Consider the following 27,842-nt stretch of genomic DNA (forward strand, 5'->3'; position numbering starts at 1 on the left):
ATGTAGTGGCCATGGGGTGTGTGTAACATTATTGATCATGCATTCACGAATTGTTATAAGACAGCAGATAACTGAAGATATGCACTTGTGTACATATCTACACATCACTCTGCTCAATGAATGAAACATGGCAGTGGTGCATGACCTGCAGTATAACCTGCACCTTAGTGAAACTTGCATAGTTTGAGAGTACTCATTAAAATGCAAGTAGCAAACAATTTCAAACCTTCCATTTGAAGCCATCATAAATATAATGAATAGTTCAGCACAGCATCACAGCATTTGCCAGGCATTAAATGCCATGTGCTGTATATTGGAATGATTGTAGTGAATGTTTTGCAAACATGCAATTTTTAATTGAAGTTGCCTTACATTGCATCAGTGTGTCCTTCTCAGTCTCATTGCGTCTTTTTGCTGCAGCTTTTTTTCAGGCACTACCTCAGAAATAGGTGCACTTCTGAGGAAGCTGCAGTTCGACACCGCTGCTTGAAGAAGATTGTCGCGATGAAGATTGCCGACGTTATGAAGGCACAAAAAAGTGATAAATAAATGGTTTCAGGCCCCTTCCCTCTGTTTTGCTGTTTACCGAGGTAGCTGGCACACATCCAGGACACCAATAGGCCAGTGAAACAATAAGGCCTATTGGTATAAAACCAATTGGCCATCAGACCTGGAGGTCATATACACCAATATGATTATACACCAACAGACCTGTAGGCAAATATGCCTATTGGTGTCAATAAGCAAATAGGCTATTTGATTAACCTCTATTGGAATTTTTGCTAGGGTAGCCACCTTTGCCATTTTACTCATTCATCACACGTGCAGTAGTTTCAAGTATATAGTGCTTTATTTATATATTCAGCTGGCACACACACTGGAAGCTCGGTCTGTCTTTTTCGGACGAGATTGTGCTTCGCTCTACGATCGTCTTGTGTCACCGGTCACCATCTCCTGTCCTCCGATCAACCCCTAATAAACCCCTCTGTATTTGATGGAGGTGCCAGGGTACGACTCTTACACAATTACCGTAGAGCTCCACAGCCGTACGATACCTATGGCGACAAACGAGGTAGGCCAACAGCCAGTGGCAGCCCCTTCACAGTCCCTCTCATGCTCCGGTGCCATTCAGCAGCGAAACCCCGCAGTTTTCAGCGGGCAGGGTGACCAGGATGTTGAAGATTGGTTGGCCTCGTACGAGCGGGTGAGTCATCATAACAACTGGAATGACCGCATGAAGATCAACAACGTCATCTTCTACCTCAGTGATATTGCTAACCTATGGTATCGAAATCATGAGGCCGACGTGACAACTTGGACTAACTTTATGGCAAAGTTCACGGACGTTTTCGGTCGTCCCACAGTGTGGCAACTACGTGCTGAAGAAACCTGGCACATAAAAGCTCAGCTTGAAGATGAAACCTTCGCAAGCTACACTGAAGATGTGGATTTCTGCAAGCGTGTCGACCCGTCATGGATGAGGCTGCCAAGATAAAGAACATGATGAAGGGCATTGATGCCGATGCATTTCACATGCTGTGGGCAAAAGAGCCCCACCACGGTGGCCTCAGTATACAACCTTTGTCAAAATTTCGATGAGTTTCTCAAGCAACGCCTCTGCACTTGTCGCCCTCCCGCACCTGCTGCATCCATCTCTTGCCTGGCTGTGAGCAGCGACCTTTTGGCTCCCATCAAAGATTTTGTTTGAGATGAGGTCGCCCGACAGCTTGGGCTTTTGTCTGGCCCACGCCTGTCTACAGCCCAGCTGCTTACCCCTACGATCCGACACACCATTACGCAGAAGGTTGCCGGTGGTCCACTTCCCAATTTTGGCCAACCAGCAACTGTGACACCTATTGTCGACCCTGTTCCACTGCAGCCCACACTTCTTGCTGCACCATTAAGTTACAGCCCCCCGTTGTCATGCTGCCTCTACCTTTGCCAGTACAGATTCCTCCTACGTATGCAGAAGTTAGCATCCGCTCTCCACCGCCACAGTCCTTTGCATACACGCCGACTATGGCGCCACAGTCTGTCACTCCATGGTTCTGATCAATGACTTGTCCCTACAATCCTTGGTGCACAAATGATAACCGGCCCATCCACTATGCCTGCGGTATTCCAGGCCACGTCGCCCACCTGTAACACCGTACCCGGCGTTCTGCCCCCACACGCACTATGGCTGAATGCAATTATCGGTACACCTTATGCCCCCCTTCGGTGACATCCCCAGGGCAGCCGCACAACTGTCGCGCCGCCAGGACATTCCATTGGACCACTCGTCGTCCCCTCGCCGTCGGCCTTTGTCGCCAATTCGGCGTCACAGCGTGACACGACTAGAAAAAATAGCACCCGCAGTTCCTAGGACACGAACTGCGCACATTTCGCCTACCACAAATCCTCGCCTGTCTGCGCCGAACATTCTCGAAATTTTAGTTGACGGTGTTCATGCACTTGCACTCGTCGATACAGGGGCCACTCCCTCCGCCATATATATATGACAACATGAATCTGATTAGGGCACCCCAATACAAGTATCTTGGTGTGCTATTTGCAACTGATATGCACTGGAAAGAAAAAATTAATATTTGCTCCAAATTAGCCAATGGTTGTTGTTTTACTAAGAGCCAGGGACTGCTTTGGTCTTCAAATTTTACGCATCCTGCATTTCACCTTTGTGCACAGTCAGTTGTCCTATTGTCTGGAAACATGGGGTGGTACATATAAAACATACCTACATCCTGTTTCTCATCTTCAAAATCGAGCCATTCATATAATAACTTATTCAAATAGTACATACCCCAGTAAGCCACTGTTTCAGCAGCTTCGCATCCTACCGCTATCAATGGCATATAAACTGAAGATAGCTGAAATAGCAATCATTGTAATAAAATCTAACCCCTGCCCTTTAGTGTATTTAGATTACCAAAGAAACAAACAAGAGCTGCAAATAACAACCGATTTATTTACCACCTTGTTATAATATGTACGGCCGGAGACTCCTACAATATTGTGGAGCCCATGTGTGGAATGAAGTCCCAAATGAAGTTATAACTTTCCGGCATCTTTAAAACACTAATTTCCACGGGAATGTCGGAATGAATTACATTGTGTGTGCTAATTTTAAAGTTTTTCATTACGAGGTCTGGAGAAACATAGTACTTGTTTTGTATTTGCACCCATAACTAGCCGTAAAGGCTATGGGTCCATTCAACCAACTGTTCGTGTAGTTTCTCAGAACAATATTAAAGAAAAAAAAATATTAATTTCACTGCATCAATTGAAACGTTAGCTGCAGCCAAAACAATGTGCAGCCACGTTATGTGCTTGTCTTGGTAGCATCAATGCGTGGTAGGCATGCTTTGGTGCCACTGAGAGCACGAGGATCAACAAGGCAATGATATTGTAAGATTTAGTGTATTACAGGCTTTATTCTGCCTCGCACGTCTAACAATCATTGTTACATGAAATAGTGACAAATGAGTAAGACAAATGTTTGAACGTTTGCTGTAGTGTGATAGCAAAGCCTTTCTTACAGGATGTTGAATTTTAACAGATTCTCCGAATTCCCTTTCCTTACCTGGGCCTATAAGAAATGGCTAACACCGCAAAGCTGGCTTTTGCCTTACTGGCATTCCTAAGTGCAGGCATCATATCACTTCACACTGCTAAACATAGGGGCTGCCATTTCTTTTTATTTTTGTTTTCAGATTTTCACCCTGTCCGAGTGCTTTGAATGTGCCCGGCAGGATAGCCACTTGTCTTTCTCTAACCTTGCTCCATTTGTATCAGAGCTGTTATCCTCTCCATAGGTGCACACCACATGCCTATCCATGTGCTGCAGGCATTGCATGCTGTGGAAATATCTGGCCACCTTTGCTCCACAATGATGAGCATTAACCGATGCAACACTGTGCCGGTTCAAAATGTGCCCCCAGAGCTTTCTTAAGCCACAAAACCGAGGCAGCATTTTGTACACAGTCTGTCATAGGTAGCGTGTTGCACACGAGATATGTGCAAGTCAAGAACATGGTCAGAGCTGGCCGTTACTTAGGGTCACCACAGTTTCCTATCAATGAGAAAGTTGTCTTTACTGAAATACATGTAAAGCAGTTCACCATATGTGGCTTCTCTCACTCTTTTTTTACATTCAGTTCTATAGGAAACCAGCCAAGTGGTATCACATTGCTCATATTACAGTAAAACCTTGTTAAGCCGTAGTTGGCCGGAACTCAGAAAAAGTATGTACTAAACGGTACTACGGCTTAACAGGAGTAGCATAAAATTATTCACTTATCAGCCAAAAAACAAGTGGAAACAGGAAGTAGGTTGAATAAAAATGCAGCTTTTATTTTGCACTGCAAAAGTTGGTAATCTTAGTCTGACGCTGCGGTGCACCAGCAGCGACAACAGCTGTTATACATTCAACCTTCCATTGAAATCACACGACGATTACTGCCGAGCAATCCGAAGGTTAAAACATGAATAAAGCTATGGCTAGGGCAGGCAGGCACACAATCTGTGCGAACAACCCAAGTGCGGAGCGAATCCAGCGAGCACCACCTGCTAACGCGGCCGCTGCCTTACCGCGTATTATGCAGGAGTAACCCGTATGTTTCAGGTTAAAGAACACACCACACCTTTTAGCACTCTTTCAGTGTCGCATTATAAGCATGAAGTCCCTGACCCCAACCAGAAAATCACAGGTGATGATTGGGCTGTGGATCTGCTGGCAGTGCTTAAGCATCAGGCAGACTACTATTATGAACCTTCCGCGGATACTGGAAAATCGTGATCAATTTCGCTTAATGTAATGAGAAGAGGAAATAACTGCATGGGTGTGAATGAAAGTGTCCAAGGTGCAACCGTATCGCATGGCGCCGCCGCGGTCTCCTGACACCTCGATCAGCGATGGCGTCCCTGGCAGCCGCTCTTGTCTTGGGCGGCAGTTTCATGACCGTTAGAGTATTGAAGGACTCTGCCGTGGCACACTACTGCACGTGGCCAGTGCATACGTGCTCACTTGTCCCGATGCAACTGGTCTATATACTGATTTCAAGCATGTGCGCCATCTATGGAGTCAAAGGGATCTGGGTATGCGCAGTGGAACGTGCGGTGGCAGATAATGACACCTGATTGCTGTACATTTAAACTTTCTGTGATGAAGGTTGACAGTGGACATAATGAAGATGCCATCCATTACAAACAAGCAAGATCGTGGGCCCTCCTGTAACAGGGCTACTGACACTGCTTTCACTTCTTTGGTCCAAAAGGGACATAAGATTGGCAGGACCCTCTTTAACAACAAGGGCTGGAAGGTCACATTGCTTGTTTATGTGACACTGATGTTGGTGTAAGTAAGAAGGGGAGAAAGCAGGTGGATACTGATTCATCCCAACAGAGTAAAGTGACGCCTAACATGGACAAATGAGGGAACATGTGCAATGAAGCAGAGTGCTTGTGACACATGGACGCATGTTCGTGCATGAGACATCGCTCGGACAAATACCAGGGGTTATACCCTCGTAAAACATGAAAGTTATTATGGGCAGTGCACTTTACATCTCAAGACACTTTACGCTGCACAGTGCTAAATGAGAGAGCAGAGTGCCCTTGCAGATAAGAAATTGGCAACTATATAAAATATTTAAAAAGAAATATGTGCACTTCCAGGTCTAAAGTTCAGAATACTGTTTTCTAATCTGGCAGAACACAAAAAAATGACTAAAATTTGATATCGTCCCATTAATCGGAGACTGCATGTCAATAAACATCACATACAACTGAAAATGGCTTCGGCACAGTGCGAGAACAAAGTCTAATTTGAAAGTTGCATACATATTTACATCATGTTTTTGTTATGTGATGTCTTGCTTGTCGCTATCTTAAAACAATTACTCAAATAAAGATACATACAAAACATGTATGTCAACCTGTATGCATATCATTTACATAATACATTCTGTGATGAAGAAATTGCTGCCCGCAAGGCTACAACAGACGGCCCTCGAAGTTTATTCTGCGAACGTACTCTCACTCGAGTGCACTTATGTAATATTGTTCAACAAAGGCAGAGTGCACTTTTCGTGAGACACTCCCCACAAGTGCACTTTAGATTACGGACTTAAAAGGGCTATTACTAAACATGACTAGAACCAGCATTTCGAAAAGCATCAGCTCTCACTGAAACTAAAATCCCCACAAACATAAATATGTAGCCTATTCTGAATTTCAAAACGCCACACGCAATGCTTCTATGTGCTCCTCTGATCACTTTTTCAGTTGCATGATATTCATTGTTGAATTTTCAAACATTATTTTTTTTTCTATATTCAGCTTCGAACCTTTGTAATCCACTTCCTTTTTTCATATTTTACACCTTGGTACTACCCAAGCTGTGTTTGATTAGCTACTTTTCTCCTCTTCGCTCTTCTTGTGCGAGTACTTACAACGTATTCTCTTCACATTCACCTTTCATACTTTTCTTTTGCATACCCCTCCCAGAATATCTTACGTGCATCAGGTTAGCAGTTAAGGTAAAAATGAAGTAACTAAGCCACGTGCAGACCAGTTCAAAATTAAACCCCTACCTGCTGGTATTTGTAAGACCAGTTGAATCCCATCGTAGCTGGCCACTTAATTATGCAGTCGATCTGGTATATGGGCTCTTCGTAGAGGTTCTTCACCACCTTCCTGTACACATCACTGAGCACAAATGTTGCTTCTACATCACACAGGGGTGCCTGTAGTGAAGTAAGATGCCAGTCATGACTCTCCTCCTTATCTGAGACGAGCAACGACAGTGGGAGCTTCAGCTGCGATGGTGTTCTGCACAAGCAACAAGAAATCACAGCACAAAATTGAGTGAGGAGCAACGTCAAACTGGTCAACCAAACTGTCAGCCTCTCTAGGGACACCAAAGAAAGACTGAAGCTGCAGCTGACAAACAGATTGCTGTCATAGAAAGCAGTGATTAGTTAAGCTAGGTAATGCGAAAAAAGAGAGAGTGGCATCACCTGCCAAAACCACTTTTTACAAGAGACTACGATCACATTATTGCAGTTTTTTTCATTCCAGATCTCTGATGCAAAGTCACTGCATCAGTTCCAAATGATGATAGGGGTCACAAGTTCGGATCACGTGGCAGAAAAGAAAAAGAAGTGTTCAAATTTTAAGCATAATTTAAGAAGGAAAGAAGCCAACTGTCGGCGAGGCGATGGAAAGCATTGGGGATTGTACTTTATGTCTTTCTATTTTTTAATTTTTACTTGGGTAATCACAGAAATTAGTAATGGAATCTGTTCAGGGGAAAGATAATTAAAGTGAAAGTAGAAGAAAAAACAATGTGCCGCCGAACCCACGACCTCCGAATATTGCTTCCGAGCACCGAAAGCGTTATTCGGAGGTCGTGGGTTCGGTTCCCACCATCGGCACATTGTTTTTTCTTCTACTTTCAGTTTAATTATCTCTCCCCTAAACAGATTCCATTATTAATTTCTGTGATTACCCAAGTAAAAATTAAAAAATAGAAAGACAAAGTACAATCCCCAATGCTTTCCTTGGCCTCGCCGACTGTTGGCTTCTTTCCTTCATGTATTATAACGAGCACCCTCATTTCCCCTTCATTTGTGTGCTCGCAGCTTACGGGGGTCTCTGTTCTAGCAGTCTTGAAGCCATTGGTAGCATAAGAGGGTTCTAGCACAGCTTTCGCCCTCGCTCTTGATCACGTTCTACGTGACACTGGCGAAAAACACAGGACGTTCCACGTCCGCCACTATGGTTGAGGGTGGTGCTGGTGAACACTTTCAAGGTTCGTATATAGACAACATTAATAGTCAAGAAAGTAGCAGGGGGGACAGCGGCCGAGGTAGCTCAGTTGGAAGAGCACCGGATGCGATATTCGGAGGTCGTGTGTTCGGTTCCCACCATAGGCACGTTTTTTTCTCCTACTTTCAGTTTAATTATCTTTCCCCTAAACAGATTCCATTACTAATTTCTTTGATTACCCAAGCATAATTTAATAACCCTGTCAAGCGCAAAATAAAGTGAACTTACGGCGAGTGTCACTTACGAAAAGTGCACTCTACCGCTGCTAAACAGCATAACATCAGTGCACTTGCCAAAGTGTGCACTCAGGTCTGATTGCGTTCACAAAACAGACTTCGAGGGCTGAGCGCGTAGCCCCGCAGGCAGAAATTTCTTCGTCACAAATGTATTATGTAAAAAGATATGTATACAAGTTGATTTTACGTGTTTTGTACATATTTCCATTTGACGAAATGTTTAATAATAGCGACGGGCAAAATATAAAATAACAAAAACGTGATGTAACCGCATATGCAACTTCCACATTATGAGTGGTGCGCCACTGCGGCTACGCCATTTTCAGTTAGGGGGCGGCTGTTATTGTTCGTGGTGTTCGTTGATAAGAGGTCTATGAATCATGGCCCGGTGTCAAATTTTAAGCATTTTTTAAATGTTTTCCTACTTTAAAAAGCAGTTCCCTGAACTTTGTGATTGGAGGTCCCAATTTCTTTTTTAAAACATGTTTTTCAGTTGCTAGTTTTGTACCAACGAGTGCTTATAAATGTGCACTTTGCTTTCCCGTTTAGCACTGCGTAGCGTAAAGTCTCTTTCAAGCTGCGAAGTGCACTCCGCGGAAGTGCACTTTAACTTGCATGCTTCACTCGGGTATAAGTTACACAAAACTCTATAACATCAATTTCTTTTTTTATTTTGCCATGTGTACAAAACACATTTGGCGAGCTGCCCTGAGTGCCAAATTAATAACTGTCAAGAAAACAACCTGACCATAGCTAATACCCATTTTCAACAGCACAAGAGGCACCTGTACACATGGACTTCACCAGACGGTCTGTTCAGGAATCAGATTGATTATATTCTTTGCAGGCAGAGATGGAGAAGTGCTCTACAAGCAGTAAAAACAAGGCCTGGGGCCGATTGTGGCACCGATCATCAGCTTCTTGTTGCCAAATTTAAGCTTCGATTGAGGAAAATGCAGAAAACTAGAAGGCCTTTCAGGTATGATCTGGATCACATTTCATCAGAATATACTGTGGAAGTGAGGAATCGATTTCAAGAATTAGATCTAGAAGACAGAGAGCCTGAAGAGATGTGGACAGATGTTCGTGATATAATACAAAACATTGCTACAAGAGTAGTTCCAAAGCAAAAGAAATGCAAGAAAGCAAACTGGTTATCTGAAGAGGCTCAGCAAATAGCTGAGGAAAGGAGGATGGCAAAAGTTATGGGACAAAGACAAAGATACAAGGTTCTCAATGCAGATTTTCAGAAAACAGCAAGAGATAAGGATGCCTTCCTGAACATACAGTGCCAACCATTTGAACTCATCTTTTCTAGCGCTTCTTTAACACACAAGGGACATTAGATGAAGGAGGAACTTGGCCTTATTAAGTGCCAAGCAGTTGAGGACAACAGCCAATTGAGAAACACAAGAGCTCTGTATAAGACAATCAAAGATATCACAGGAAGCTTCTCTGCTAAGCTGGGCGTGATAAAGGACAAACAAAGCAGGGACCTCACTGAAGCCCCAGAGATAATGAAGAGGTGGCAGGAATAGACAGAACTGTACAAGAAGGACCCGTATGTGCAAACCCAACATAAGACAGTTGTGATTACTGATCTCGAGCCGGGCATCCTGAAGAGTGAAGGTGAATGGGCCTTAGCCAACCTCGCTAAGAACAAAGCTAGCGGAATTGATGGCATTCCAGCTGAGTTGCTTCAAAACCTCAACCATGACGACGCTGTTAACATTCTGTATACATTATGTCAACAAATTTGGAGACCCCTGCAGTGGCCACAGGATTGGGGGTCAGTTTACATCCCCATTCCAGAGAAAGGCAGTGCCAAAGATTGTTGCAGCTACCGCACGATCGCGCTTATTTCGCATGCTAGCAAGGTGATGTTGAAAATCCTCTAAGGTAGGCCGCAGCAGTATGTGGACCGCGAGCTTCCGGACATGCAAGCTGGGTTTCGCAAGGGAAGAAGAACTAGAGACCAGATTGCCAACCTTCGCTGGATCATGGAAAAAGCAAGAGAGCTCCAGAAACCCATCTACTTCTGCTTTATTGATTATGCGAAATCGTTTGACTGCGTAGATCACAGCAGATTGTGGCAAGCTTTCCAAGAGATGGGAGTTCCAATTCACCTCATCTGTCTCCTCAGGAACCTATATGAAGGGCAAGAGGACACAGTCAGAACTGGGCATGGTCTTACTGATTGGTTTCCGATTGAGAAAGGAGTGAGAGAAGGCTGCATACTGTCGCCCTGCCTATTTAACCTATATGCCGAGTGCATCATGAGGAAGGCTGGTCTGGACGAGTCTTCAGCTGGAGTGAAGATTGCTGGGAAACGTATCAACAACCTTAGATATGCGGATGATACCACTTTAATGGCAGAAAGTGAAGTGGAAGCCAAGAGACTTCTGATGCGTATACAGGAAGAGTGAGAAGTTTGGGCTTAAACTGCACATTATAAAGACAAAAATTATGGCGTCTTGCCCTATCAAGTAATGGAGCATCAAGGGAGAAAAGTGGAAGCTGTGACAGATTTTCTCTTCTTGGGCTCCAAGATTACCCCAGAAGGAGACTGCAGCCATGAAATTAGGAGATGCCTGCTTCTGGGAAAGAGAGCCTAGTAAAGAGCAGAGACATTACACTGCCAACCAAGATCTGTATAACTCGTGCTATGGTCTTTCCAGTTGTGATGTATGGATGCGAGAGTTGGACTGTGAAGAAGGTTGACCGCCGAAGAATTGACGCATTTGAATTGTGGTGCTGGCGGAGACTCTTGCGAGTTCTTTGGACGGCCAGAAGATCAAACCAGTCGATATCGTCGACCATAAACCCTGACTGCTCATTGGAGCGTCAAATTCTAATGTTAAAGCTCAGCTACTTTGGTCATCTGATGAGAAGAGAGGAATCGCTGGAGAAAGATTTGATTTTGGGAAAGGTTGAGGGTCACCAGAAAAGGGGTAGGCAGCAAACACGATGGTTAGATGGCATCTTCGAGGCGTTGCAGATGAAGTTATGTCATGTTAGGAAGATAGAGACCGGAAAGCGTGGCGTGATATGGTCCATACGGTCACTAAGAGTCGGACAAGACAGAACGACTGAACTGCACTGATAACAAGAGCCTTGATGCTGTGTAAAAGCAGAAAGCTCTTTAAAAAAATAACAGCGTGAACAATGGGGATGAAGGCTAGAGAAACACAGGACAAGCATCCCCGTTGTTCGCTCTATTACTTTTTTTTTTAAATATATCACTAACTCGCCCGCCTATCTATTGTGCAGAATGATCACCACAAGCATGAGCAGCAGAAATATTCTTTTTAAAAGTGTCCTTATCTCCATTCTCAGCCATGTCTGGACACTGCAAACTAATATGCATTTAACATGGTCACAGACATTAAATATATTTGCCAGTGCTTGGCAGAACAATGGCAGTGAAAGCTGGATCAGTTTGGAAATTGAGCACCGGTACAAGAGCTGTTATAATGCGTGCATCATTGTAACAGCACCACATGACATGCAACTGAATTGCTCGTGTACTGTACATGGTGGATTACAAGTAAGCCTATATACTGTATATGAAAAGCCCTAAAAACATGACAGCTCACACAAAGTCAGGCCAAACTCTCCTCCTCTCTTATTTACTCTTACCATGCCTTGAACAATGTCATCATCCTCATCATCAGTCAGAATATACCAAGTGCAGGGACACTTGGTATATACCACAGCAGCGGACATGGAATGTTATGCGTTAGCATGATTGTCACATAGAAGGTCCACTAGCGGGAATGGGAGCTTGTAATAACTGTCTTGTACAACCTATGATAATGTCCTCATTAAGCTAACCAGCAAACAAAATGCAGAATAACTAAAGATCTCTCATGTGCTCTTTCGCATCAATTACAGTGACTGAGGTAATGATTCCTCCCACATTTCCGGAAGTAGAATTGCACCTAAAATGATTGAGGAAACCGAGCACATCACATCAACAATTACGAGCCATTACAATTACAAGCCGACACATTTTATAGCATTTGATTTTACTGGTGTGCAAAAAGAAAAAACACTGAAAGAACAATGTCTACCTGTTCTAAATGCAAAATCGCTTCTCCTGTAGAGCCTTGCATGGGTGTTTCTTATATGAACTGAAGCTACAGGCAATTTTCAAAGATAAGAACTGCAGGCATACAGAGGAAAGAACCTTAAATCTCCTCACCTGTAAAAGAGCTCTATGCACGTTACACTGCGCTAGAAAAACAGCTACTTTTTTAAATTTAGGCACATCTCAACAGAAAGGTTCTTCAGAAGATCACTCTTAGGCAAGTCTGCGTTCACATCTCCACTGTATGGATTTTGAAAACAAAGAAACAGACAAGGTGTTTCGCTCCAGTCCTCGTGACTTCAATACTTTTCTTGAGATGCCTGTATGTGGCATTCGTAGATACTGCGAGGTTGACTTCAGACATGGTAGTTGTGCAAAAGAACACACACAAGACTGGGTACAGGATGAGTGCGAGAACGACAAATTTTCCCTCCCTGTCAGCCTTCATCAGATGTAGGTCATGCTTCCTGAATAAATGAACCACATCTACCATTCTTGTTGCATCCTTGCCAAAGAAGCCTTGACAACAGGTCTCGACAGAGCATCTATGCCTTAAAGGCCCATCTGCTGGTTTTCGATATCTATTTTTGTAGCCACTCTTTGATTCACCTCCTTGACTCAAGAAGTCAGATACGTGAAAAAAAATAAAAATTTCCAAGTTTATGCTTCAGAACTACTGCTCCTGTAATTTATTTGTGTCAGGTGTCCTTGACACAGTTGTTATGCATGCAGTGAGATGGGATACAAAGGTGTCTGGCTCACGTTCGGACAATACTTTTTTTTTCTTGCAATGCAGTGCAAAGCTAGCTTGAACAGTTTAGCGCATGTAATAACATTTTTCAGTCCCTGGGACTCGCCGCAACGTTTCGACAAAGTGGATCACTTGAAACACGCGGGCGAGCTGCACATACACGAAGAAAAATTTGGAACATTCAAATGATTACACTCTTAACCCCAAAACTTGTCATCATTCCTAAGTGGCACGTGCCTCCAAGAAAGAACAAATGCCTGCCAGTTTATGCAATGGAATTAGACCTAATTAAGCTAACCACCGCTGCAGTTTGACAGAACAGCAGACGACAGTCATGAAGATGCAAGCGATCGGGCCACACAAGTCTGATCATGCATTCAGCAAATCGTCGAAGTGTCCAGAACAGCATCATGTTGTAGAAAGATATTCATGGCTGAAAACCGTACCATATGAATGAACATAGCCATCAACAGTAAAGCGACCTGTGCTACATAAGCGAACTGGGCCGAGTGCTTCGACCGACTATCGGTAGCCACGAGACGTAGCCGACATAGCGCCAGCATGCGTCGCGATAGTGTGCGGGAATGTAGGTAGTCATCAGAAAAAAAAAACAAAAAAACAACGCTAGACCATATGCAGCAAGACAACTTACGTAACAACGAATTGATTACAGCACGCAGCTTGCGGGAAGCAACAACTCATGACGTGCTCAACTGCCGTCATTTTCGTTGCGACACGTAAATGGAATGCGCAAACGTGCAAACGTAGCACAGCACCTTTCGCACACAAGGTGCACGCGCAACACGCTGTGGAATGGCTGAGGTAACCGTCCTTGGAACAATGCGTATGACGTAATGATCACGGCAACAAAACGACAAGCAAGAAAACAGTCACCAGCACTGCAAGACGCAAGACATTTGCTGTAAACGCTGGTTTTGGTTTTGAAGGCAGCCGTAAAGTGTTCTCTTCGTTAAACCGTTTTTCGCGGCATTGCAAACAAGGCTGCTGGGATATAATGCAGGATGAACATGCAATTTCGAGAAATGCACGAAACTTTTTGAGGCGCAGTTGTTTCAGCCTTTCGTGACCCGACTATGTGTGCAACAATACTGCTATAACAATTCATTTATTTCACCATATATATGATAGGAGCTCCTGAGTAAAAATCTTGTATGGAACTCAAAATGGTGCATTGCAGATAATGACTGCATGTGTTGTGCCCATGTTAATTGGGCTAAATGATCGCTGTTAACTGGGGCACTCATGTTGGTTCGAAGTTTACGAAAAAAATTCATGTACGAAAGCCCTCCAATGAATGCAGTTATTCATCCTAAATTAGTGTGCCTTGCTCAGAACAGCTGTTACAGTCCATGAAATGGTAATGGTGTCGGTGACAAGACTGATCAGCCTGCTCAAGAAAACGGTGTGACACCAATGACAACAGTGACTCATTCTATTTTAGTGCTTTCAGGCATTGTACATTCCCCATTGTTCTGAACCCCAAGGCATGCCGCTAAGCTTGTTGCATAGGGCACTCCGCTACTATAGGGCAGGGAATCTGGGTTTGATCCTGGCCAAATGCATTGCGAACCTGTATGTATGATATCGGTGCGCATGAAAGAACCTCAGTTGGGTAAAATTATTCGGAGCCCTTCACTGCGGCATGTCCCTCATAGCTTGGGTCGCTGAGGGCAATAACTAAGCCCCATAATCGGGCCAACTCGTTGCCAGCTTTATGGGTATCTCACCGGAAGGTCTACTGTGGACACCATCAGTAGGGACATTACTAGGACTATACTATACTATACCCAGTACTATACTAGTACTATACACATACAGCAGAGCCTAACTTATAAATTTTGAAGAAAATACTCATGAAAGGCCCCTATCAGAAAACAAATCAGTAAAGCTTATGTACTGTGCAAATCCTACTATACATCATCATTTTGCTAGCATGTTAGCACTCATGGGACAAGAATGCGCAGCTGGTAGTTCCAAGTTGTCGAATATTATATAATGTTGGTATTGTTGCTGTAAAATTTGATCAGGCAGGAAGGCAAGTGCAGCTATACATTGTGCCTCATCACATTTTTATATCAGGTGCTTTTTTGTTACATGGTGTACAGCTCCAGCAGTGCAGGCCTGAGCAGGTGGAAACACACTGATCGAGTGTTTTATTCAGTCAGGTTTCACCGAAGGGGACATTTTGGAAAAGGGTGCAAGTTAGAGAATTTGTGGGCCCTGCTCTGCCACACTATCTATGTGTGTGGCTGCTCAAGTTAGTGATGAAGCACACTGAACCAAGAGTGCAGGACAAATCGCAAAGGTAGGAAGACAGCTATCAACAAAGTGCATATGTTTCTGGAGCATGATTAAATGCATATGAAATGAGCAAACACAAAAATAAAACAAAATCAAGACCAAGAGTGCAACAGAGACCTGTCTTTTATGTATCAAGCTGGGCAATGTTCTGGTAAAAGAAAGGAATTGAAGGTTTGGTAATGCAAGATGCCCTTTGCATTGCCCTCAACAGCGACCTGTTTCAACAATGTGATGTATGCTGAGGTACTACTTCAATTCATGGACATGAAAAATTTCCTCGGTATGCATTTTTACATATGAAGACTGAGGTGGTATCATGCATTAACAAATGTTTGGTTTCTTTGTTGTGCCACGAGATTGATTATCTTTATTCATGATTGGCAATTGTCTGTGTTTTACTCTCGGTAGTCATCAGTTTTTTTTGTTTTTTTTTTTGTGAATTTCCTCTTTGCTATGCATTTAGTGTGCTCACATAGTAAATGGCTTTGGTTAGTATCATTTGGCACCAGGTGCATTGCTTAAGATGCTTTAGCTAAGCGAGTGACTTTGTTTAGCTTTCCTTACTTGCCTAACCTTGACCGGCTGACAAGCAGGAGAGTGTGCAGAACTGCTGACATGTCAGGATTGGCTGCGTGTTATTCTCTCGACTTGTTTTATTTTCGTCTGTGTTGTGTGCCAATTGCAACGGTAGTCTTTAGCATGAGCAGGATTTCCGATGCAGTATTGCTGATGTTCACAGTGCTTAGCCAGAATTTAAAGCATACAGGAAAGTGAAGGAAGAAAGCTGTCCATCAGCAGTGCGGTAGATGCATCTCATGTCCTTATCGACAATCTGATACTCTTCATCAAGGGCTTGCAAAAAAGTCTGATGGAAGTCTTGAAAGCTGCAATATTATTATAAAGTGGTGTGAAATTGTAAAAGGCTTAAATGTAAAAAAAGGCTCACTGGCCCTTTATGATGGGATGCCCTGGCATATCCAGTTTTGCATATCTCCTGTTGGTGTGCAGTACTAGACTTCATTTCATTAAATACCCTAAAAGAGATAGTAAAATTATGGGACATTAAACCCTACAAACCCAATATTAAAATTAAAAAATACATATCATAGTTTCAGGAAAGCTTTTACGTCTGCGACGAAGTGATGTGAGCAAGTGATTAGAGCAACATTGTCTGGAACGCCGTTCCAGTCTGCATACAGATATCGTACAATGTTGGTGAGGAGCATGTCTGGAACCTTACTTTCCTAAGGTTGTTTGGCTTTTGCTCTTTGCTTATAATATAAACAAGATGGAGATAGCACCCAAATATATCTAGACTTCCAGATTTGTTATAAGGTGGAAGGTGGAACAAGTCCTGTTGGCTGAAGAAATCTAGTCTTGGGGCACTTGCCTTCCAGTGCCAGCTCATGGTAAGTGCTAACACTGAGCTGTTAAGGAAAAAGCTGCCAAAGGCTCAACAGCTTGATACTTGCAGAATACACCTCGGTAGCCTGCCCAGTAGCTGCATGCTTAGAGCTCAGCTGGTACCAGGTAGCTTACATTACTGGTGGATTTGGGCATATGGTATGCTGTAACTTCATTCTGAAGCATGCTTTATTTAGAGATTTCAGGCACGCAATGAAGCAGGTGCTCGAGATCTTACTTTATGGGATAATTCTCTATGGTGTACATATGTCTCGATCAGCAGTTGATCTTGAAAATACGTGCTACCAGTTATGTGTCACAAATTCAACCAGTTGTACGCTTGTGAAACATTAGGCTTATATCTTTCAATGTTATGACTGTTGCCTTGCAATAATTGATGATGAATCCTGTATGGTACATACCATGGAGTCATTATCAATTATTACATTATTAGTACGTATCTGTACTAATAATGTTTTGAATGACGGCGCCTCAACCTTGCGAACATAGCCTGAATTGGTGTATCTCTAGGAATCTCTTGTTGTATCTCTAGCTCTAGGAAGGGCTAGAGCACAGGACCTCCTTTGCTTGTTCTATTTGCTCTATTTCCTTTGCATACAGTATATGCATATAACGTAAATGGCATATTTGTGAGGGCATTATGATAATCATGGATAATTAGACAACTTATCTGATTATCCACACCTGAGAATGGACTTTTTTTCCAACAAATTTAAACCCTTAGAATCACAAACCACTGGTTAAAAATACACTATTTTTGCTAAGCGTCTTTCACAGGTATCACACATCTGACACATGTATTGTAGTTTGACTGCTTGCTCATCATTCAACCAAAAACATTGGAATAAGTATTGCATATAAGTTATGATTTCGCCACACACATACCGAATATTGTTTCAGTAAATTTGAGAGCATGCCATTTCCTTTGTCATTTTGTGAACTGCAAATTTCTTGTCTCTGTTCGCTGTGGCAGTTTCTGGCCGTGAATCTATGCGGTGAATCTAGATGAGGCTTTATTATCGGCTTCATGGTAGCAAGGCTCTTCCATGTGGTGTATTATAGCTGAAATTGGCAAAAAGATAACACATAGCTCGTGGCAAGAATTTTCGTCATGAGCGCACGGAGGCTCGACAGCAGTAGCAGGCGGATAGATGGATGGATTATAGGAGCGTCCCCTTTGAAACCGAGTGGTAGCAGTAGCTATCATGCTCATTTTTCTCCCTATATCTTAATTATTGATTTAGATCGGTTAACTAAACCATCATTCTATTTATTAAATTTTTGTTTCTACATTACTAATATTATGTCACTTCTCTGCTTTTAAGCCACCAATCTTCCAGATTCACCCGGCCACTGGTATCTCTAAACCCCAGAGCTTCAGGAACAGTAACTGCACCTGAATCAACTTCCGGATGGATATCATTACATTCGAGTATATTATGGTCAATTGTTTCACTGGAGTTACCACATACAGCACATGCGTCATCTTCATTGTTAAATTTCTTTTTGTAGCTGCGTGTTCTAAGGCACCCAGATCTAGCTTTAAAAAGTAGGCACTGCCTCTTGAGTTATCAAAGAAAGCTTCCTTCCTGATCTGCATTTTCCACTGTCGGTATAATTCCATGCTGTTTCTTTTCCATCGAATTTATCTAATTTTTACTTCTTTGTTTTTCACCTGTTGCTTAATGCTCTTTATTTCTCAGTCCTTGTGACTAGCATACTTACTAGTTATAATGTGAAATCACCTAATGAAGCACTCGACATTTACACTGTTCCAGTATTAATGTTTTGAATGTGTGGCTTCATGCTTTCTTTTTTTTTTATCTTTCTGCAGGTCATTCCCTCAGACGTGTGTCAGCAGATGGTCATCTTGGTTTCCCGTGCCTGTTTGAGAGTACCGGTTGGGTTCAGTGACTGTGGAGTCCCTTTCCACAGGCAATTGTACCGAGCCCAAGTGCAGTAAATAACATATTTTAATCCAGTAGCATCAAAGGCCCTGTTATACAGAAAATCTGGTATTGGCATTGTTAGTTAAAAATCACGGGCGTGGCTCTGGCTGGTGGACAACTGTCCAGTGGACAACTGCCCAGCCCACGGTGATATTCAGAAAAGCAAGTAAAGGGCAATCTGATTTAGTGTTGTTTCAAGCACGCTGGGTTTTCTAAGCGAGAAGATGCCGGTTCGCCCAATGAAGAGAGTGACGATTGCAATGACTTGTCTAATACAGATAGTATATTAGACAATGAAGGGGAAGCACTCTGTGTGCGGATGAACGACGTCGCTGAAGACGACAGCTGCAATTTCATGGACTACATGAATGCAAAATGTGAAGTGCAAACGTCGCATGCGGACTTCGAAAGAGATCACTGACAGAGGACATTCCAACGACGATGATCCTGATGCTGAACCTGCCCGTGCACAGGTTTTAGCTGCGGCCGTAGAGTCGCTAAACGTCGTGCGCAGTTTTGTGGAGTGTAGTGGTGGTAACAGTGATATGCTGTGCAATTAGTCAACTGGAGGACATGACATGGTGCCGCGAACTACGGTGCCAAGCAGTCGCGCATCGATGACTACTTCAAGTGAACATCTGAATAAAGGGGCTGTATTGATGAACCAAGGTATCGTGCAATTGTTTTCCATTTTTCGTCCATTTTTGATAATTCGACACCCCGGTTAATTTCAATGTTTTTCGCGGTCCCAAGAACTTCGAATTAACAAGGTTTTACTGTATATTAGGACGTGTTTGTATGGCTAAAAATGGATTCAGTCTTGTGCTGATGATCGACAGGAAAAGAGCGATAGTTGGGTGCACTTATAAGATTTATGTGGTGTGACTGGGGATAATAAAGTGTATGAAAAAGTTAGCTGTGGTTTAGCTTGTGGTTAAACCTGGAGTTACATGAGAGTAATCTGCATGGCAACGCTTAGGGTTGGCTAGAAAGTAAAGACATTGCTTTTGCACTAAACAGTTTACTCTATGGTTTAAGCTTTATGCTATAAGGGAATCACTTCACATATGAGCACCCCTTTCGTCTCGTCGTTGACCATTCTCAATTGTGCGTAGAAGACTTCTAGTAGTATGACATCATCTCTGCATCGAACTCTGGGGCACACCGCTGTCACAAAGTTCGAATCAACCTTTTGCCCTAGCAACTCGTTGTTGTTCGACTCCACCAACTACTAAGTTATGTGTCTCTTCTTCTCTGCTCCTGGCTCTTTTTCATCTTTTCTAATTCTTCCTTCCTTCTTTTTCTTTTTTTTTTTCTTATTTCTTTGGACAGGCACGGCAAAATGGTGAGACTGTGGCCAATGTAGCTCTCACTACAAAAAGCATAAGCACAAAAATTTCTACGCTGTGATAGAGAAGGTAAGAAAGGTTAGATTTCATTGCTGTTATACTTGCGATAGAGTTATAATTAGAGCTGCGTTATCCTGAACAAGCTCCAATACAACGCAAAGGGTGGCATGATGAGGGTTCCAAATAGGGGCAGCATTGGAATTTGGGAAGAACAAGTTTTATAGGGAAGTAAGTTTTAAAGGGCTGGGACATTGCTGAAGTTTCGGAGTAAATAACCTAACTTCTGGTTAGTGCTGCTAATAATTAGTTCGATGTGCGGCTTACAGGTTAGTGACGGGGATATAAGTGCACCCAAAAACCGGTAGGATGTTAGGGATTGAATCGGAATACGGTTCAGAGTATAGGAAGAAGTAGTACATTTTTGTCTGTAAACTCATTGAAGTGCAATTAACAGGGTTTAATTGCATTTGCCACTTATTACATCAAAGAGTGACATTATACAGGTCAGCCTGAAGGCAGTGTTTGTCTTCTTTAGTATTATATCATGATATAAACCTGCCCTGACCTGCCATGCCCTACCCTGCCCTCTACCTACCTATCAACCAGTCTCTGTCTATCTGTGTATATATATATATATATATATATATATATATATATATATATATATATATATATATATATATATATATATATATATATTGTGAGTCTTCCATGGATGTTCTTTAATTTGTACATGCCATGATCTTCCTCTTTCATTTGTACATACCATCATTATCGTCCCGTGGCGCTGGCTCCGGCACACACCTGGGTTTTGTCATCGGATTAAAACGCTAGACAAGGCATCGCTGGCCTTGCCGTCTCAACTTAGCCTTCTTTCACAAGTGGTGGAGGTCAAATTCGATCCCCTTGCTGCCTTGGGCCCTGCCTCTCGCTGGAGCTATGTTCTGGTCGCCGTTTGGCAACTGCCACCATAATCATGTCCATCGAGAGCAATCCCGACCCGGCCGGACCCTCTACCTCGGCTGCACCGATGCCTCCGTTTCTGCCCACACGTCAACGTGACCCGCCGCTGTTCGCTGGCAGTCGCGACGAAGACGTCAATGACTGGCTTGACACATATGAACGCTGCAGTGCCTATAACCGGTGGGACGATGCTTTGAAATTTCTCAACGTTTCATTCTATCTCATTGAGGTCGCCAGAAACTGGTTCATTATTCGCGAACCCCACACTACCAACTGGACCACTTTCAAACAGCAGTTCCAACAATACTTCGCCGACCCGGCAGTTCGGACTGAGATCGCAAGAAACAAGCTCGCTTCCCGCCTTCAAGGTCCCGATGAATCATATGCGTCTTACATAGAGGCTGTTCTTGCACTTTGTCGGCGCATTAGTCGCACCATGACAGAACCTGAACGTGTGCACCACGTCTTAAAAGGGATCAATTCTATGGCTTATCATACCTTAGTTGCCCAGAATCCTTCAAGTGTTGATTCAATTATAACGACCTGTCAACGCCTCGACCAGCTGCACTCCTCTCGATTACAGCCCGGCTTCGCAACTGGTCCGACCTCTGCTGACCTTGATCTGCGGGCAATGATTCGAGCAATCATCCGCGAGGAGCTCCAAGCCCTCAATCCTTTCTGTCGCCATGGGTGCGATCATTCTTTCTAATGACGCCGTACTCCGCAACATGATTAAAGAAGAGTTATCAACTATCAGCCACCCTATGACATCCGACCCTTCTGCAAACCGCCCAGCGTTGACCTACGTGCACGTCGCTGCATCCCCCCCCATCTTTGGTTCCCCCGCGCCAACCGGCACCAACTTACAATCACGTCAATGCAATGACGATGGCTCAACCTACACCACCCTATTACGCACCTTGGCGTCCCTCCCGACCAGTCTGCTATTACTGTGGTATTAGAGGACATATATCCCGCTTCTGTCGTCGCCGTCTTCAGAACGAGCGCCGTGGTTACGACACCTTCGAAAATGACATGCCTTCAACCTCATTATCAATGCCGGTCTATTCCAAGCCCACCTGGACGATCCTCCCCACCTCCAGTAACTTCCTCTGAGCCTCGTGGGCACCATGTATCCCGATGCCGGTCCACATCCCCATACCGCTGCTCAGTTTCTCCTCTCCGCCCCGCAACCGCTCTCCCTGTCCGCCATCCGGAAAACTAAGTGTTGCAGTTTCCGGAGGTCAAACTGCACTCTGCGAACTTACTAAAAGTCCTCCTGATCGCCCGTATAATGTGATTGCTGTTATCGCTGAAGGTTTACCGGTCGAAGCTTTGATTGACACAGGGGCTGCAATTTCTGTCATTCACGCTGATTTGTGCTACCGTTTGCGAAAAGTGACAACACCATATGATGGGCCTGAACTCCGTGGAGCCAATGACGTCCCTTTGCGCCCTTCAGCGAAGTGCATCGTACGAGTTGTTATCGACGGCATCCGCCATCATGTGCAGTTTGCTGTGCTCTCACCTTGTGCGCACCTGATGATTTTTGGATGGGATTTTTTGTCAACCGCTTCAGCGTTAATTTCTTGTGGTGACCGTGTTATCCATATGACAGAAAGCGATTTTTCATCTGACTTTTCTGAACGACATCATCCCCTTGTTGCCGCCGCTGATACTGTTTAGCCTCCTCAGTGCGAAAAGCTCCTTACTGTTGTTTCTGACCACATCACTGACGGGGACGTACTCATAGCACCATCATATAGTCATCTTGCACGCGGCATCGCCTTCCCGTCAAGTCTTGTCTGGTTCCACAACGGCTCAGCAACAGTAGTGGCCACTAACACTTCACGTGAATCCCTCGTGCTCCCAAAAGGAACTTCTCTGCATTGCATGGTGGATGTTCAACCTTTTTCCCTGATGGTGCTCACCGCCCCTCCACCTCAACAACGTGTTTCGTCAGACGTCTCTCTTTCTGTTCTTGCAAAGACTATTAATCCTAAACGCACGCCGAACCAACGCCAAGAACTGCTGACATTGCTTCGACACCACCAAGCCATTTTTGATGCCACTTCCACACCACTGGGACGGACTAGTGTTGTGCACCATCACATCATTACTGAAAGTAACTCTATCGTTCGCCGGCGGCCTTATCGGGTTTCCCTCTCTGAACGAAAAGTAATTGAAGAAAATAGAAATGACATGCTCCATCGCAATATAATCCGTCCCTCAACAAGCCCATGGTCCTCCCCAGTAGTGCTAGTAAAAAAAAGGACGGCTCGGTATGCTTTTGTGTTGATTACCGCGCACTCAACAAAATTACCCGCAAAGATGTATATCCGATGCCGCGAATTGATGACGCCCTTGACTCTCTAAGGCTCCGAATATTTCTCGACCTTGGACCTCCGCTCAGGTTATTGGCAAATACCTATGCACGAGGACGACAAAGAAAAAACCGCTTTCGCAACACCCGATGGCCTTTACGAATTTAATGTTATGCCTTTCGGACTTTGTAACGCACCAGCGACATTTGAAAGAATGATCGATACTGTGCTTCATGGCCTAAAATGGAGAACCTGTTTGTGTTACTTGGACGACATTGTTATCTTTTCGGCAACCTTTAATGACCATCTCACGCGCCTGAATGAAGTCCTCACCTGTCTCGCTTCGGCAGGCCTTCAGCTCAACACCAAGAAGTGCCACTTTGCAGAGAAGGAAATTAGAATATTGGGACTTCTGGTCAGCCATGACGCCATTCGCCCAGATCCTGAAAAAATCATCGCGGTCTTGAACTTTGCTCGTCCACAAAGGACTACAGATTTGCGCAGTTTCCTCGGCCTCGCGTCTTAATTCCGGCGTTTTATAAGGCATTTTGCAACTATTGCTGCACCACTTCATGAGCTACTTAAAGCATGCAGCCATTTCGTGTGGACTGAACAGTGCGAAACTGCTTTTAATGACCTAAAGCACGCCCTCACATCAGATCCTGTTCTTGGCCACTTCAGTGACAGCGCTCCAACTATCCTGCACACTGATGCCAGTGGTCACGGTCTTGGCGCTGTACTTCTGCAGCGTGATGCAACATCGCGTGAGAAAGTGATTGCCTTTGCCAGTCGGACTCTGACTCCAGCTGAGAAAAACAACACCATTATCGAGCAGGAGTGTCTTGCCGTCGTCTGGGCTGTCCAAAAATTTCGCCCTTACCTATACGGTCGGCACTTCACAGTTGTGATCGACCTCTTTGCTGGTTGTCTTCACTGAAAAATTTGACAGGCCGACTTGGCCGCTGGATTTTATGCCTGCAAGAATACCATTTCGACGTCACTTATAAATCTGGTCGCCAACACCAAGACGCCGACGCTCTCTCTCGCTGTCCCCTTTCGGAATCAACTTGCTGTTTTTCTTCCCAATGCATTTCCACCTCTGACCAGAGCCGACCATCTCTTTGCCCGACGTATATCACAACCATTTGTTTTGACGACTCTGAGAACAAGCACGCTCTCCGCTCACAGCAATTAGCCGATGCCTATTTTCGTCCTATCATCGACCGCCTTATCGGCACTTCCGACCCGCCCAATGCTAGGCTTCGCCGACAGCTTTGCAATTTCAAGCTCGAAGATGGCATTCTACTCTGCTATGTGTATTGCCCTGATGGAAATCGCTGGATCCCAGTCGTGCTGCATGTGCTTCGCCCATGTATACTGGCGGCTCTCCACAATGACGCTACTGCAGGTCACCTTGGTTTTGACAAAACCTACAACAACGTGAGAAAACGATTCTTTTGGCCTGGCTTATCTTCCACCGTTGCCAAATACGTCGCATCCTGCCCTCTGTGCCAACGTCGCAAATGGCTGACTTCTTCGCCCGGTGGCCTTCTACAACCTCTTCCTTGTCCCGCCCCGCCATTCGACATAGTCGGCATCGACTTATATGGTCCCCTACCTCTCTCCGATGGGGGTAACCATTGGATTATAACAGCTGTCGACCACCTCACACGCTATGCTGAGACAGCACCTGTACCGACTGGTTCCGCTGAAGAAGTAGCCAATTTCTTTTTGCGATCAATTCTATTGCGTCATGGCGCTCCTCGGGTGCTCCTGAGTGACCGCGATACAGCCTTCTTATCGAAAGACGTTGCCGAAGTTCTTCACGCGTCATCCACCATTCATAAGACAACCTGAAGCTACCATCCCCAGACTAACGGTCTGACTGAGTGATTTAATCGCACCTTGTCAGACATGATATCCATGTACATCACACCAGATCATCAAAATTGGGACACTATTCTACCATTCGTCACATTCGCCTATAACGCAGCAGTACAGCAGACTAACGGTTATTCTCCATTTTTCCTCGTTTATGGCCGTCCTCCCACTACAATTCTCGACACTTCCTTCTTCTCTACGCCCGACTACTCCACATCAGTACCCACCCATTTTTTATCTCGTGTGGCCAGATGCCGTCATCTTGCCTGCCTCAACACGGCAGTGTGCCAGGAATACCGCAAGACTCGCTATGATTCTACACATCAAGTGATCTCTTTTCGTCCTGGCGACGAAGTACTGCTCTATACACCATTGCGCACCCCTGGCCTTAGTGACAAATTCCATCACCGCTACGCAGGTCCCTATGAGGTCATAAGTCAAACTTCCCCAGTGAAATACAAAGTGACGCCTGTTGATCCCCCAGCTGATCGACGCCACCGTGGAACTGAAATTGTTCATGTGTCTCGCTTGAAACCGTTTGTGCGCCGCGATACATCGCTTAGTTAGGAGCGGCCAGGCTGGCCGCTTCCGACACCCCGGGCAGATTGTGTGAGCCTTCCGTGGATGTTCTTTAATTTGTACATTCCATGATCTTCCTCTTTCATTTGTACATACCATCATCATCGTCCCGTGGCGCCGCCTCCGGCACGCGCCTGAGTTTTGTCATCGGATTAAAACGCTAGACAAGGCAACCTAGCCTTCTTTCACAAAATATATATATACATATATATATATATATATATATATATTGTAAGGAAGATTATAAAGCGCCGACACAAACGATGATGAAGATTGCTGGGTTCCTGGCCGATCAGCTGGCACACGCACTGGAAGCTCGGTCTGTGTTTTTCGGACGAGACTGTGCTTCGCTCTAGGATCGTCTTGTGTCACCGGTCACCATCTCCTGTCCTCCGATCAACCCCTAATAAACCCCTCTGCATTTGACGGAGGTGCCAGGGTATGACTCTTACACAATTACCGTGGAGCCCCACAGCTGTACGATACCTATGGCAACAAACGAGGTAGGCCAACAGCCAGTGGCAGCCCCTTCACAGTCCCTCTCATGCTCCGGTGCCATTCAGCAGCGAAACCCCGCAGTTTTCAGCAGGCAGGGTGACCAGGACGTTGAAGATTGATTGGCCTCGTACGAGCGGGTGAGTCGTCATAACAACTGGAATGACCGCATGAAGATCAACAACGTCATCTTCTACCTGAGTGACGTTGCTAACTTGTGGTATCGAAATCATGAGGCCGACGTGCCAACTTGGACTAACTTCAAGGCAAAGTTCACGGATGTTTTCGGTCGTCCCACAGTGTGGAAACTATGAGCTGAAGAAGCCTTGCGCATACAAGCTCAGCTTGAAGATGAAACCTTCGCAAGCTACACTGAAGACGTGGATTTATGCAAGCGTGTCGACCCGTCATGGATGAGGCTGCCAAGATAAAGAACATAATGAAGGGCATTGATGCCGATGCATTTCACATGCTGTGGGCAAAAGAGCCCCACCACGGTGGCCTGAGTATACAACCCTTGTCAAAGTTTTGACGAGTTTCTCAAGCAACGCCTCTGCACTTGTCGCCCTCCCGCACCTGCTGCATCCATCTCTTGCCTGGCTGTGAGCAGCGACCTTTTGGCTCACATCAAAGATTTTGTTTGAGATGAGGTCACCCGACAGTTTGGGCTTTTGTCTGGCCCACGCCTGTCGTCTACAGCCCAGCTGCTTACCCCTACGATCCGACACACCATTACGCAGGAGGTTGCCCGTCCACTTCCCAATTTTGGCCAGCCAGCAACTGTGACACCTATTGTAGACGCTGTTCCACTGCAGCCCACACTTCGTGCTGCACCATTAAGGTACAGCCCCTCAGTTCTCATGCTGCCTCTACCTTTGCCAGTACAGATTCCTCCCACGTATGCAGAAGTTACCGCCCGCTCTCCACCACCACAGTCCTTTGCATACGCGCGAACTATGGCGCCGCCGTCTGTCGCTCCATGGTTCTGACCAACGACTGGTCCTTACAATCCTTGGTGCACAAATGACAACCGGCCTATCCACTATGCCTGCGGTATTCCAGGCCACGTCGCCCACCTGTAACACCGTACCCTGCGTTCTGCCCCCACACGCACTATGGCTGACTGCAATTATCAGTACACCTTATGCCCACCTTCGGTGACATCTCTAGGGCAGCCGCACAACTCATCGCGCCGCCAGGACATTCCATTGCACCGCTCGCCGTGCCCTTGCCGTCGGCCCTTGTCGCCAATGCGGCATCGCAGCGTGACACAAGGCTAGAAAAAATAGCACCCGCAGTTCCTAGGACACGAACTGTGCACATTTCGCCTACCACAAATCCTCGTCTGTCTGCACCGAACATTCTCGAAGTTTTAGTTGACAGTGTTCATGCACTTCCACTCGTCGATACAGGGGCCACTCTTTCCGTCATATATATATATGACAACATGAATCTGATGAGGGTACCCCAATACAAGTATCTTGGTGTCCTATTTGCAACTGATATGCACTGGAAAGAACAAATTAATATTTGCTCCAAATTAGCCAATGGTTGTCATGTTTTACTAAGAGCCAGGGACTGCTTTGGTCTTCAAATTTTACGCATCCTGTATTTCACCTTTGTGCGTTGTGTTGTGTTTTATGGCGCATAA

At 44.8% G+C, this 27,842-nt stretch overlaps 1 protein-coding gene across 1 annotated transcript in view; it reads right to left on the reverse strand.

The window, feature by feature from the left end:
• Positions 1-27,842, reverse strand: part of LOC146172103 (uncharacterized) — a 55,598-nt gene that overhangs the window by 11,237 nt on the left and 16,519 nt on the right. The window contains exon 3 of the mRNA XM_084585829.1: positions 6,591-6,828. Coding sequence (XP_084441955.1) covers positions 6,591-6,828 — 238 coding nt within the window. The remainder of the gene's footprint in view (positions 1-6,590; positions 6,829-27,842) is intronic.

The sequence above is a fragment of the Amblyomma maculatum genome, unplaced genomic scaffold (genome assembly GCF_055883805.1).
Source record: "Amblyomma maculatum isolate TAMU_Amacu unplaced genomic scaffold, ASM5588380v1 scaffold_13, whole genome shotgun sequence".
Taxonomy (NCBI): domain Eukaryota; kingdom Metazoa; phylum Arthropoda; class Arachnida; order Ixodida; family Ixodidae; genus Amblyomma; species Amblyomma maculatum.